The 14858-nt window shown below is 37.2% G+C and overlaps 1 protein-coding gene across 1 annotated transcript in view; it reads left to right on the top strand.

The window, feature by feature from the left end:
• Positions 1-14858, top strand: part of LOC126247996 (kinesin-like protein KIF3A) — a 110967-nt gene that overhangs the window by 15344 nt on the left and 80765 nt on the right. Inside the window, exons 4-7 of the mRNA XM_049948578.1 lie at positions 3863-4053; positions 6725-6864; positions 13532-13729; positions 14601-14790. Coding sequence (XP_049804535.1) covers positions 3863-4053; positions 6725-6864; positions 13532-13729; positions 14601-14790 — 719 coding nt within the window. The remainder of the gene's footprint in view (positions 1-3862; positions 4054-6724; positions 6865-13531; positions 13730-14600; positions 14791-14858) is intronic.

A 14858-nucleotide genomic window follows, 5' to 3' on the forward strand; every position in this document is an offset into this window, starting at 1 on the left:
GTGTTATGAAAAGTTACAGAAATTTTTATTAGTCAAATTCTTCCACTTAGTCCTAAGACAAAAAAAACTTGTGTATGTGGAAATGCAGTATCCAACAGTAGTAGTCAGATTGAAAAATTGGGAAATGTAACTGGAAGATATTCCCAATATTAGTGAACAAGCCTTTGATGTGTTATGTGCAAATTGAGCTTCATATACAAATTGTTATGAAAAGTGGAGTATACTGAAAAAAGGATTAATTCTTATGGAAAAATAAGCTACTTGTGAAATATTGGACTGTTTACCAAACCGCTTTGCTTTAGTGCTTGCCAAAAAGTTTGGTTTATAAACTTTTTATAAAAAAAGAATGTCCTGAGGCATCAACGAATGGACACAGTTCTCGCAGATTAGAGTGCAAGAATGAAATGGAGAGAAGAATAGACTTCAAATAATTTTTGATTCTGGAAAGAGGGTTATAATACACCACATCGGATATGGATACTGGTTTGTTCAAAATGTTACTTTTATTAAGCAAAAAGGTGGTTGATATTGTGAGTCATTAAAGAATATGAGACACTACAAAGTGTTTCAAGAACATTATTGATAAATTATTCAACACATCTGCTTTTGTAATACGTCAAGCTCTACATTGCACAACTATAACTCCATTATCATGAAATCCATCTATGGAATTCATGGAGGGCTCTATAATTAGATAGTTGCAAACCAATAACTTTGAGATTCCATCAAATGCCATGTCTTGCAACAAATTTTCGAATGCTAGATCTATTGAAACAAGTGTAACCACAAACTTGTAATGTAGATTCAGCCCCATTTAGTTTCTAAGGGCAGTTAACAATGCCGAAATGGTAAAGGAAGACATCATTTTTAAGTTAACTGACACACTGCAGCTGTTGTGCTGCCCTCTCCGAGATGTTTCCCAAGTATCTGGAAGAATTCTGTTACGCATGTGCATAAACTCAAAAAAGAAAGTGAAAACAAGCTTGTTGTTCTGACATTAGTCACTGCTGACAGACGGACAACTAACATAGTATCAGTGTTTCAGATAGTTGTGAAAGGTGTAGATGTTTAACTTGTAACTCTCCTCCGCAAAATTAATTAAAATTAATCACCAAATTTAGCAGCATCAAGTTTAAATTACTGTTACACATATCCACATTTCAATTTTCATACTGGCCAGTTGATTCCTCACCTTAATATTATTGTAGTACATAGTACCTCCCCGAACATGATGCATGCGTTTCAGCCTCCATGTATTACTGCTTTCCTTGCATGAAAAGAAAATAAAGAACTGTGTTGCAGAGTGGCTTTATGAAGTCTGCTTGTTTTAAGTAACGATAAATTTCTTCAGTGTGTGGCAACTTCATATCTCAGGTAATTTGCATACCACTCGATAAAGAAGTGTCAGTTGAAAGTTTGTAGGTACCTGTCGTTTGCAATCCAACTTGAAGTGTTATTGGTTCACATGAAATAAATCTTTTCTTTTTTTAAAATTATGTATACCATTAGTGCTGACTGATTCCTCTGTTACTTCGTGGTAGCACAACGTCACAAATATAATGAAATGCACAAAATTGTGGATTTTTTAAAAGTATTTAAAGTGTTTCAAGAGCAATACTGGCCATTGCCATGAATTCCTTTGTGTAATTGGGAAATGTATATGGAATATGTAGTGTCAATAGAAAATTTGTGGAAGACTGTGACTTTAATCCACATTTCCTGCAGTCACTTTAGACATCAGGCTCTCCGAGCCTTGACTAAAACTGCCATTGTTCCAGATGTTTCCAAACAGTACTACCAGATATTTTCATTACCATAAGTTTACTCATGGGTTTATGCGGGATTAGCACCAGCAGAGGAATGGAGTCTGAGGAAGTCCATTGCTTACCATGCCACAAGGGATGTACAGGGTGTCCCATTTATCTTGACAACCTCATATAATTTTTGTTCAGAAGCAAAATAAAAAGAAAACTGATTTTAACAGTGTCTGCTTGAACATTTACACACAACTTCCCTTGTGATTCTTTTCTTCCATTGTGGCCTGTGTCTTTCTGAACAGGAGTTAACCAAGACCTCCTGACAGAACACTTCTCTCAGATCTGTAAAAAAGTTTACAAGAAAGGATACACAAACTTGATGATTAGAAGTACCCTTGATATCAGCAATGGAAATCTCCATTAACTTGTTGCATTATTTTCATGTTGAGAGGCCATAAAATATTATGCATGAGTGTACTAAATGTACACATTTTAAATAATGATGTGTATTCATTACATGTCCCTGTAACTGAGATAATTAGGGTATTTTAACAGTTCTCAGCTTCTTTTGTCCATTTAGTGATTACGTTAAGGGGAGTATACATAAATTAAAGGGCATATGCAACTAGAAATGACAGTCATTAAAGAGTGTGGACGTAAGCACAAGTTATTCAAAGACTGCATGTAGAACGTTTAATTTTTATCATTTTTAATGTTTTTTAGACCTTTGTTTCATTGAAATATGATCACAGAATCGGTCACTAAAATAACACAGAAATGCCAAAGTAATAATAATAATAATAATAATAATAATAATAATAATACCACCACCAAATGCATGAGAATTTATTTCATTTTATGAAGTTTAATAATGGCCGAGAAAATGGGAAGGTGTAGGCCATGACTATCAACAAGAAGCGATGTGGAACAATGTCAACAGTAAGTGTTACACAGCCTTGTGTTCATTGAATTGGTGCTGCTCTTTCTTTGAACTATTTCTTGTTGACGGGCAGAAATCTCACAAACGAGTAGCTGCACATTCATGTCAGGATTTTAAATCCCAGCTTGTTAACAACTGGCCTAAATGAGCTTTGTAAATTAACACTGTGTGTGTGACTGATGGATTACTCTAGACGGACAGTATATTTTGTGCCTCATAAGAGCTTCAACAAAATATTATTTGAAATTAAGTGAACACAATAAAATGAAGTGAATGAATCAATGGGGATGCAATCAATGGAACTACTATTGCATGAAATGATACCTGAAAGCAGGAACCTGGATTTGAATCCCAGCTCTGCACAAATATATGCTACATATTGAGCTTGTTTCAATGGTTTTCACAGATGTTATTCATATCATTGCATTTTCATTATTTCTCCCCAAACATTCCATCATTTCATACTCTTAGCATTTAATTCAATTCATGTACAGGGTGTACCATTTATCTTCACCACCTAAATATTTTTTTGTCCAGAAATGAAATAAATGTGTAAAGCAACTGTTGTTTACCTACCCAGGGGATATTAACCAGCATGATTGTCTTTCTTGTAACTTTGTTCATTATGAATACATGAACAGTAGTACTTTTTTTTTTTTTTAACAGTGCCTTATATTTTTTATTTGGTAATCCACTTCCCCTTCAAGGCCAGTTTCATGGTCTTTCCTTTCCATATATACTGCATTAAAGTGAGCAATAAATAGACAAAAGAAGCTGACAAGTGTCAAAATATTGTAATAATGTTAGTAATGAACAGATCGCACATCATTATTCAAAATGACAACATTTAGTACACTCATGCATATACCTTAATATTTTATGACCTTTCAACAAGTGAATAATCCAACAAGTCATTGGAGATTTCTACTGCTGCTATCAAAGGGTTCTTCAAATCACAAATCGTCAGTATTTGTGTATACCATTTTGCAAACCTGAGAGTAATGTTCTACTGTCAGAAACACTTGGATAAGCCCTGTTCAGAAAACCAAAGACCACAATGAAAGAACAAAGTCACAAGAAAAGCTATGCGAAAATGGTCTGGCACTATGAAAGAAATTCAGACATGGACATGAATGATAACTTGAACAATTATTTCTTTTTTCAGGTTTTTAGTAAGAGTTTCATATATAGAAATATACAATGAAGAAATACGTGACCTTTTGGGAAAGGACCAGGCAGCACGTTTAGAAGTGAAAGAACGCCCTGATATAGGTGTATATGTCAAAGATTTATCTGGATATGTGGTGAATAATGCTGATGATATGGAGCGTGTAATGAAACTTGGAAACAAGAATCGTAAGTTGATTGATACTTTTCGCTTTTTAAAGGGCTTATTAGTGTGCAACTAATGAGAAGTGAGAAGTGCTCATCGTTTTTAATGTAACTACAGAAAGAACAATGCAATCGTTTTTTCAAAGATTGCATCTTCATAAAGTGAGTTGTAATGGAAAATTTGATTGTGTGACTTCCATTTTCCCAGCATATAAATAAAGAAAAGACTGAGATAGTTGGTTGCATGTGAAAGAAATGCTTTCCCTTGTTTAACAAAGTGTGAATTTTGCATTCTTGAAGTACGATAAATTATTTTACTGTAACACATTTCCAATTTGAGACAGATAATCGGCTACATTTTCCAGAGGATGTTGATATGAAAGCATTATGTACAGTTTGTTTTGTCACCTGCATGTTTAGACATAAACCTGATTTTCAAGACTCGTTGTGACACATTATCAGAGTCTAGTATTCCTGCCTATTTTGCAGATACGAATGAACAAAAGGGCAACAGGCCTGTTCCCTTCATTATATCATACTGAGTTAATGATTTATATGTATTCACAGAAGGCATTAATTATTGATCATCTAGCATATCTAACAGTACTCACTTGTAATGTATCACCATAATATCACTTTTTCATAGTTTCTTTCTTCCTACTAGCCATGTATAGTTGTTGTCACACATGTTAACTGCAGCTTTTCTGGATGAAATGGCTGACCTGTGGCTGCTCCCTGTGTATGCCAAATAATTCCAATTCTTGATTTTTGTATGTTTATGGATTTTGTATCCTTTTATATATGGTTAAGAATGAAGAACTTAGAAAGTATATGGTCCAGGATGCTTTGTGCTGCATAATGAAATTCCACATTTGCTTTAGTTGCTGCCGAAGTTGTCGCTGTCTGTAGCCACCGTTCATCCATATGTCATTTTTGCAGGTGTCACAGTCATTTTATTTTGTGTTCTTGGATGTCCATTTCTCATTGTCTCAGCTTTAGGAATTCCAGATATGTGTAGTAGCCAAGAGGTGTCAGCATAATGAGCTCCAGTAAACTAACCAAATTCCATGAGGAAAAACAAAGTACCATTGCAAGTTTCTTCATCATTGAACCTGTCTGGTAGCTAGCAAAGGCAAACAGAATAGATGTAGTCAACAGTGCTGGTGCTGGAGTGGTACCTCCCCCCCCCCCCCCAATCACTGCCACCAACGTAACTATATCTGGCAGGTATGTAGTAATAGCACTACCAGATACTAAAGATAGCTATGGGTTTGATGTTCAGGACTGATAAATCGTAAGTTCAAAATATTGTACGTACTTCAAAACTTCTTATCGGTTTTCAGAGTGTGAAACGTGGTTGTATTTGTCTCATTGAGATCTATAATACTTGTAGTAGGTATTCTTCATCTCAATCTGTACCCCACAAGCCACTGTGTGGTGCGTGGCAGGGGGCACCACAGACTAGTTGTTCCCTGTTCCACTCGCAGGTAGATTGAGGGCAAAAACGACTGCCTATATGCCTCCGTATTAGCCCTAATTTCTCAAATGTTATCTTTGTCGTCCTTATGTGAAATGTATGTTGGTGGCAGTAGGATCATTCTGGAATCAGCTTCAAATACCAGTTCTCTAACTTTTCTCAATAGTAATCCTCAAAAAAATGTCGCCTTCCCTCCAGAGATTCTTAGGGTTCTGAAACCATCTTCTGAATCCATCTTCTAAATTGCTTTGCTGTCTTCCTTTAATCCGAGCTGGTGTGAATCCCAAACACTCAAGCAGTACTCAAGAATAAGTCACACTAGTATTTTATGTGCGGTCTCCTTTACAGATGAACCACGCTTTCCCAAAATTCTCCCAATCGACCAAAGTCACCATTCATCTTCCATACAGTAATCCTCAGATGCTCGTTCCATTTCATATTGCTTTGCATTATTATGCCCAGATATTTAAACAACATGACTGTCTCGAGCATTAACTTAAATTTTTCTGTGTTTAGAGCCAGCTGCCCTGTGTACCACAGAATGGTCAGCAAACAGCCGCAGGTTGCCACCCACCCTGTTCGCCAGATCTCATATGTATATATCATTTGAAAACATGAAGTTGATACTGATACCTGTGTAATTAATATAGCTGTAATGAGGACTTCTTGAAAGAAACAGATAGTTAGTTACATGTTCCATAGATAATTAGAAAGATTCTTTTATTGAAATGATGTAGAAAAAGTCCGTTTAGAAGGCATGTAAATATTATTAGTGTTAACATTAATGAACACATTATTTTTTAGTCGTACTCCAACTACATTTAAAAACAAGTTTGTTTTTAAAAGCTGTTAGTTGTTAAATAGAAATTCGTCCATGGAATAGAAGGAGTTGTCCAGAAGAAATGATTTAGATTTAAAACTTGATTTGCTACCCTTCAGACATTTAATGTTATTGGATAAATGATCAAAAAAAGTTTTTACTGCATATTGAGCTCCTTTCTGAACCACTGACATCTTTAATAATGGGTAATGAATTTCACTTTTTCCTCTAATGTTGTAGGTATGGACATCACTGTTCTTCTTAAATTGCGATGGATTATTTATAATGATAAACATGTCTGTAATTTTAAAATTTTATTTATTATATTTATGTGGTATTGCCAGGCAATGTTGCAAGCTTGATAGTTGTTAAAATGTTGTCATGGTTTCAACCTTCAGGCGTCATCGGTTCGACAGCGATGAACTCTGCGAGCTCCCGTTCTCATGCTATTTTCACAATTACTATAGAGAATGGTGATCTGGGGGAAGATGGAAGGCAACATATAAAAATGGGAAAGCTCCATCTTGTAGATCTTGCTGTAAGTTCCATTAATAATTAGTTGTAGATTAAGTTAATTATACTGTGTTATAAATGAAAGAATATTTACGTTATGTTTCATGTAAATGGTAAAGGTAACAATTCATTTTTTACGCGAGGCGAGACTTTTGGAAAATGTAGCTCTCTCTCTCTCTCTCTCTCTCTCTCTCTCTCTCTCTCTCTCTCTCTCTCTCTCGGGTGTGTGTGTGTGTGGGGGGGGGGGGGGGGGGGCGGCATGCGCGCGAGCTTGGTGGCTGAGACATTGTAGCCATGTACTAGTGAGCTCTGAAAAGTTTAGCAGAACATTGTATGTCTTCTTTATGTGCTTATCAACTCCTTAAATCTTCAGATCTGTACAGTGAGTTGTTATTTCTTCCATTACTCATTGATTTTATAATTTATTTGAAAGCTAAAATTAGAATATTAATGTGGTACTTGTTTGAAAAAGTGATGTAGTAACTTTGCAGTGTAGTCACGTAAGTTTGCTAGCTATTAAAAGTAGTGTTAATGAAGTTTATTCCTGTTGTGACATCTTACAGTTTTGGAGCAATGCATGGATAGTGTGTTACAGTCCTGAGTGAGAGAATAATGCAGTTCATATGGTTTTCTTGTAAACTTACTTTGTAGGAAATTACATGTAATCGATGTAAGTAGGTGACTGTTGAGTGAAAGTTGTGTCCGTGAATGTAGTTTCATGTGGGTTCAGGGCAAAAAGAATGCAAATAAAAGGAGATTATATTGTGAATAAAATAGTGCTCTCACAACCCATTACCCTCAAAAATGTAAATGGATATAAGTCATTGCAAGTCAAGAGTTATAAAGAAGTCTTTAGCGGATTTGAGTCACCCTGGAGTCTGCTGCTAATAGGCGTGCAGAGGTATTTGAAACAATCATATTTCCATCATTATTGTTTCAGGGTTGCATGAAGTCACACTCAATTATCACACAATGTGTTTGTGGCCCCTTACATCTCTGTCTACTGTTATAAGTGAATTGTATAATCACTTGTGTATCTTTGGGTAGGAAAAATCTTTTCTTATTTAGTCTAGGTTTCTGATCAGCCTTTTATCCTCACAGTGTGTTTAACGCACTTTATGATGGTTTCAAAATGTCAGACCATAAGACAATTCCGTTTATACAAAAACGTACTGCACTTCAATTTTTAATGTTTCTGTTCTGCCTCATTACAGAAGCAATACACAATTAAGGAAAATATTTCATCTGTACTGCACTGCTAAGAAATCAAAAAACAGTTTTCTCCCCCAGAAATGTTGTTTGAACTCTTATTATTTTCATGTTAATCCATAGCGTAACTTCATGTACATGTGCTGCCGACAGGTTGCTATATGCGACATATGTATATGAATTCCATGTAGGATTGTGAGTATCATCAGATTATAGTATTCCACATCAACTCTGTAGTGTTTGTCAGTGATGTGTCGTCCAGTTTCAAGATGTCTCAAGATGATTTTTCAAAGAAGTTTGCATAATATTCTGCTATCCTGCTCCTTTAACCCGCGTGTAAAACAATACGTCATAGCTAAAAAAGCTGTTGAAAATAACCCAAATTCTAACAAATCTTTCCTTGCCATACCCCTTTATAACACTTGATGGAAAGTTAGTTAAGCCTGTAGAGAGATGTCGTCAGTTGTGACACTGGTGGATAATAGGTGAAGAAAGTGTTCAGCAATCTCACACCATGTTGTGGCAGAATTTTTATAGAAATACTGAAAAGATTGTTACTAGCAATTAATACAATACATATGTGTTAAGAGCCTTAATGATCAAATGCTGGAGGCCTCAAATTATGAGAAGAGGTTGTCATTAACAGGATGTTGGTACAAATTCCTTGTGGGTGAAGGTCAGCATATTACACCATATTACTGCCCAGCTATTTACACTAGTAGCTTGTTAAATTGTATTCAGACCAGTGCTGATCTTGTGCGGAATCTGTAAACTAGTAGGCCTATTTATCCAAATTACTGTTTTACTTAAAAATATGTGTTGCTGTCTTGTGCAGGGTATTCCATCTCCCTCTTTCCCAGTACGTACAGAATTTGTCATACTACCTACCCAGTCAATCACCACTGTCATTTATGTAAAATGTTATTTGTCATTCATACACAAAACACAAAGAATTATCTTCAAACTAGAGTACTATTAAATAAGAAGATCAAACTATCAGTATCATATGAGAGTGCATGTAACTTTATAGATCCATGTAAATGGCCTGACATACATGCAGTTCGAAGTTTTGCATAGCTATGCTTATTGCCCATGCACAGTCCAATATAATAAGATTTAAAACGATGTGTGATGTTTTATCCCTTATGTTGTGTACATAGTTCCGCGTAGTCAGCACGTACATAACTTTCCCACTAGAGCGCGCCCTGCTAAGCACAACAGCGCAGGCGCAGCGCTCGTCCATCTCCGCACTACGAGATGGTGCTGCCATAGAGACGGACCAAATTCTGCTTCCGCCAATCCGCGTATTAATATGTAATGCAGCCAATGAGATTGCTGCTAATGTAGAACCTTTTCTCCTCACGGATCACACTCGCGCAGTGATACGTGGTATCATAACGGAGTACAGTGTACAGACCTCCAATTAGGCAGTCTGCATTTGTCTACACCAGTCTGCACCAGTCTGCATTAGTCTGCATTTGTCTGTACCAGTATATAGTCAAGTTTCCGTCTGCGCCTAGTAAGATTACCATATTCCTGTACATAGCCATGAAGATAAATGTATAGACACTTTTGTCAAGTATCAGAGATATGTGAGAATAAGATTAACGTACCAATACCAAGGAAACTTCAGATTGTCAATTGTCAGTAGCATCCAGAACCAAGTTAAGTAATTTTTATGCTTTTTATTATTTTAATAAATGTGTGCGAAAATTAATCAAGTTCTGTTTAAAGTTGGTCACCGTCAATCTGCTACTCTAAGCGTGCTATTGGCATTTCTATCGTCTGACCTAACGGCAGAAGATAAACACACCACGATAAGACCACGAGACATAGTGCTGACACTCGTCTACTTCGTTAGAGTGACAAGTCAAATAATCTGATGGTTGTGTGTACTGAAGGTCTTACAGTATGCACACTACACCTTAGAAGCTGCAAACAATGAAAATCATTATATCTACCAGTGTTCACTTGCAGATAAAGCTGGATGCAAAGGAAGTATGTAGCTTGCCCACTGCAGTGTGATGCTTCAGCAAAACCATCAACCGAGCAAGGTTGTGCAGTGGTTAGCACACTGAACTCGCATTCGGGAGGACGACGGTTCGGACTCGTGTCCGCCCATCCTGATTTAGGTTTTTTGTGATTTCTCTAAATTGCTTCAGGCAAATGCCAGGATGGTTCCATCAAAAGGGCATGGCTGACTTTCTTCCACATCCTTCCCCAACTGATGGGACTGATGACCTCAGTGTGTGGTCCCCTCCCTCAAATAAATCAATCAACCAACCAACCAAAAACGATCAGTTACAGTTTCAGCGAGTACGGGCTATAGGCTAGTACCTGATACAACAACACAATTTGGAAAAAGAAGTTGGCTTTTGGACATAAAGACAGTAGTACATTTAAGTCTCTGATTCCAGCTTACTCCCTGAAAAATGTCAAGGTTCAACTGATTCTGGCTCACTGATGAACATACTGTCCCTCCAAACAGACTTACAGTTGTGTCTGCCATCATTCTTGTATTTATTGAAGTTATTTTTATTGTGCAGAGTCTGTTAGCAAACAGAAGAGCAAGAAGGTGAGTCCTCACTCTCTCTACCCAGCTATGTCACAAACAACACTCACAGGCTGTTTCAAAAAGTTATACTGGCCCTTCTGTGGTACGCGTGTTAAATCAGTGGGAATGCAGAGTGCCTGGAGAGTGTGTATTTTTCATAAATGCATTAACAGTATTGGAATACAAAAATTCGTAACTGATTCGACTAACACAAGAAACACACACAAACAGAATTTATGTGACTACAGTGTCATTCTTATTATTCCTGTATGACACTTATAGCATTATCCTACGAAAGGTTTAGTTCCCCTCTTCCCACAAGTGCTGCTCACTCTTCAGTTTACAGATAGACTGTATCAGTATATTCACAAATCTCCACAACCCTGTATGTTGAAACTTTGTTTTATCTTGATACTGCTTATACCTGTAAAGCTAACTGCATCCATGAGATGTTAATGTGCCTTTGTCTGGGAGTTAACCCAGCCTTTTACCCATTAAATGTGTGTGGAATGCTCTGTCCCAGTGTCAACCATGTATACCCAGTCTGAAATATTCTTGTACGAGGTCTGTTCAAAAAATTCCGGAACTTTGTTCACAAAATTTTTCTACGTTTACCATTTACTTATTGTGTGTGGTCTTGTCTGAAATACTCTCCTTCACAATTGATAAGCTGTTCCCAATACTGTTTCTACTTGCAGAAGCTGTCTTGTTGTGCCTCTTGCTTGATCACATGAAATTCTGTATGCAGATTTTCTTTTCTCTCATCTATCCTTGAGAATCTTCATCATTTCAACGGGGTTTTCAACTTTGAAAATAAAAAAAGTCTGCAGAGGCCAGGTCTGGAGAGTATGGAGGATGAGGCACCACAGTGATTTAGTTTTTTGCACAATAGTCACACACCAACAGGGATGAATGTGCAGGTGCGTTATCATGATCCAAGAGCCATGGATTATCTCGCCACATTTCAGGCCGTTTCCTTGCAGGCATCGCAACATGTCCCAATAGTACCATCGATTTGTCCCTGTGGCACCAGTTCATAATGAACTAATCCTTCAAAGTTTAAGAAAACTATCAGCATGACTTTGACATTTGATCTGACCTGACGAGCTTTTTTTGGTCTTGAAGAAGATTTTCTGACCCCTTGAGAAGACTGAACCTTGGCCTCAACACCATAACTATAAACCGATGTCTCATCTCCAATTATGATTCTCTTAAGGAACATCATATTCTCATTTGCGCGATCCAAAAGCTCTTCGCAGATTGTGAGGCAAAGGTCTTTCTGGTCTTGACTCGTGAACCATGGGATGAACTTGACGGCAACATGATGCATTCCAAGATGCTGTGTCAGGATTTCATGACATGATCCAACTGAAATGTTACATTCTTCTGCAATCTCTTGAACAGTCAGTCTTCAATTGGCACACACAATTTCTTTGACGTTCCTTACATGAGCTTCGTCAGTAGACTTCAAAGGGCGTCCTAAATGAGGGACATCTTTAACTTCCATCCAGCCATTTTTAAACCGTGTGAACCTCTCATACCACTGAGTTTGGGTAAGCACTCATTACCATAGGCTTCATCATCTGGTTTTCTTGAGTATCATGCAAAATTTAATGTAGATGCTTGGTCCTCTAACTCTGCCATCTTGAAATTCGTGAACTGTGCAACACAATGTGCTACTGATTACAGCACTGAACAATAACTAACAGACATACAACAATGAAACTTCCAACAGTTGCACATTAAACAGAGACATGCAGAGGTATGTTCCAACACACCATTAGCACAAAATTACGAATGTTCTGGAATTTTTTGAACAGACCTCATATGCAGATGTGCAAAGAGTGGTGGATGTACATGAGATACCACTTGGACCCCTTGTGATGAAGCCTTTCATTGAATTGCTTTCTTTACAGATGCATAACTACAGTCTCATTAACGTTATTTGTAAGTTGACATCTGTCATTATAATGTTATTACTATGGCTGTCATTCATATGCTTCTCAGGTAAGGTCCATAAAATAGGTAGTAGATGGCCTACACAGGTAGAGTATTCTATTGCCTGCTGCAACTTCAGATACTTATACAAACCCTGGACAGTGCTTAACTTTCCAGTTGTTAAATGAGATTTGTTCCAAGTGTGTCAGACGCTGTACACTGTTTGAATGCAGCAAGTGAACTCATGCTTCGTCATGACAAAGTGGCAAGGTCAGCCTGTTGATGTTGAAAGTAGTAATTAATTTTGATCAGACCATATGTTTGTTTCATACTTGAAGACAAAACACTTCTAATTTTCTGGCAACATTGGAAGGAAGGCTACATTTTAATGTTATTGTTAGTGGGGCACAGATAGAGAAGAGAATCAACCATACCTTTGTTGAAGAAATTGTACTGTCATTTACACAAAGTGCATTAGAGGATACCATAAGGCACCTGTCTTTATAACTGAGCAGGCAGCATGTCTGACTGCAACACAGTAGACCTAGGTTAAATCTCCAATACTGCCCTTGGTGCAAGGACTGGAGTGGAGCCCACTCAGTCTCATATCAAGAGCTGATGTTAGTGGCTGGGAGTAGGGTGCTGACCATATTCTCCTCTGGAACTACCATACAATAAAATGAGGCTGTAGGCCTCGTGTCTTTCAAGGACAATTGTGTCATAGTATTTAATTTGGTTTGGATACTAGTGTCCTGAAATGCCTGTTTTTCTTATTCTTTTTAATTTGAATTTGAAATGGACAGGTCTGCTTATTTTTCCAAACTTGTTTGTGGAGGGGATGAGGTACAAAAATTGACACATGATTAGAACTGTGGAAACCTTTGTTAAAATAATTGTAAACAAATAATTTGTAATTTTTGTTCTAGTAAATATGTGATAATTTTGTATCGTTCTATGCAGATAGATGTACAATATTTGTTGTTCTTTCTAGGGCTCTGAGAGACAGAGTAAAACTGGAGCAACTGGCATACGTTTCAAGGAGGCAACTAAAATAAATCTTTCATTATCAACACTTGGAAATGTAATATCTGCCCTTGTAGATGGTAAATGCACACACATTCCCTACCGCAACTCGAAACTTACAAGACTGCTTCAAGATTCACTTGGTGGAAATTCAAAGACTGTTATGGTATGATTTCAACTTAAGGGTGTTTATTGTCAATGAAAAATGCTAATTGAAATAAATTGATTCTGGAAGTACTGCCTTCTATTGTTCACACTAATTTCTTTGCAGCTCTTAATAAAATTTAGGCCTAGAGATTTGTAGAGAAACCACTGAATTGCAGCAGCTCATAAGTCAGTACAACTTCAAAAATGTGACCACAGTACCTCAGAAAATAACTATACAATATACGGTTATAATAGAGGGAAACATTCCACGTAGGAAAAATATATCTAAAAACAAAGATGATGTGACTTACCAAATGAAAGTGCTGGTAGGTCGACAGACACACAAACAAATACAAACATACACACAGAATTCAAGCTTTCGCAACAAACTGTTGCCTCATCAGGAAAGAGGGAAGGAGAGGGAAAGACGAAAGGATGTGGGTTTTAAGGGAGAGGGTAAGGAGTCATTCCAATCCCGGGGGCGGAAAGACTTACCTTAGGGGGAAAAAAGGACGGGTATACACTCGCGCGCACACACACACATATCCATCCACACATATACAGACACAAGCAGACATATTTATGGATGGATATGTGTGTGTGTGCGAGTGTATACCCGTCCTTTTTTCCCCCTAAGGTAAGTCTTTCCCTCTCCTTCCCTCTTTCCTGATGAGGCAACAGTTTGTTGCGAAAGCTTGAATTCTGTGTGTATGTTTGTGTTTGTTTGTGTGTCTGTCGACCTGCCAGCACTTTCATTTGGTAAGTCACATCATCTTTGTTTTTAGATATACTATACAATATACGATAGATTTATTTTGTGGGCACAAAATTACAACTCACACTCTTTCTGTACATCACAGTTTCTTAATTTTTATTTGTGTTTGCTTCAGTGTGCCAATATTGGACCTGCAGACTACAACTATGATGAAACAATAAGTACTCTGCGGTATGCTAACAGAGCCAAAAACATAGAGAACAGAGCTAGAGTCAATGAGGATCCAAAAGATGCTCTTCTAAGACAGTTCCAGCTAGAAATTGAAGAGCTGCGTAGGCAGCTTGAAGAAACCAGTGGGATTCCAGGTCTGTGCACTTAACATATTTATTGTACTTTTTTACCTGTGTTGCAATGTACTGCATATATTACATGT

The sequence above is a fragment of the Schistocerca nitens genome, chromosome 3 (genome assembly GCF_023898315.1).
Source record: "Schistocerca nitens isolate TAMUIC-IGC-003100 chromosome 3, iqSchNite1.1, whole genome shotgun sequence".
Lineage (NCBI taxonomy): Eukaryota > Metazoa > Arthropoda > Insecta > Orthoptera > Acrididae > Schistocerca > Schistocerca nitens.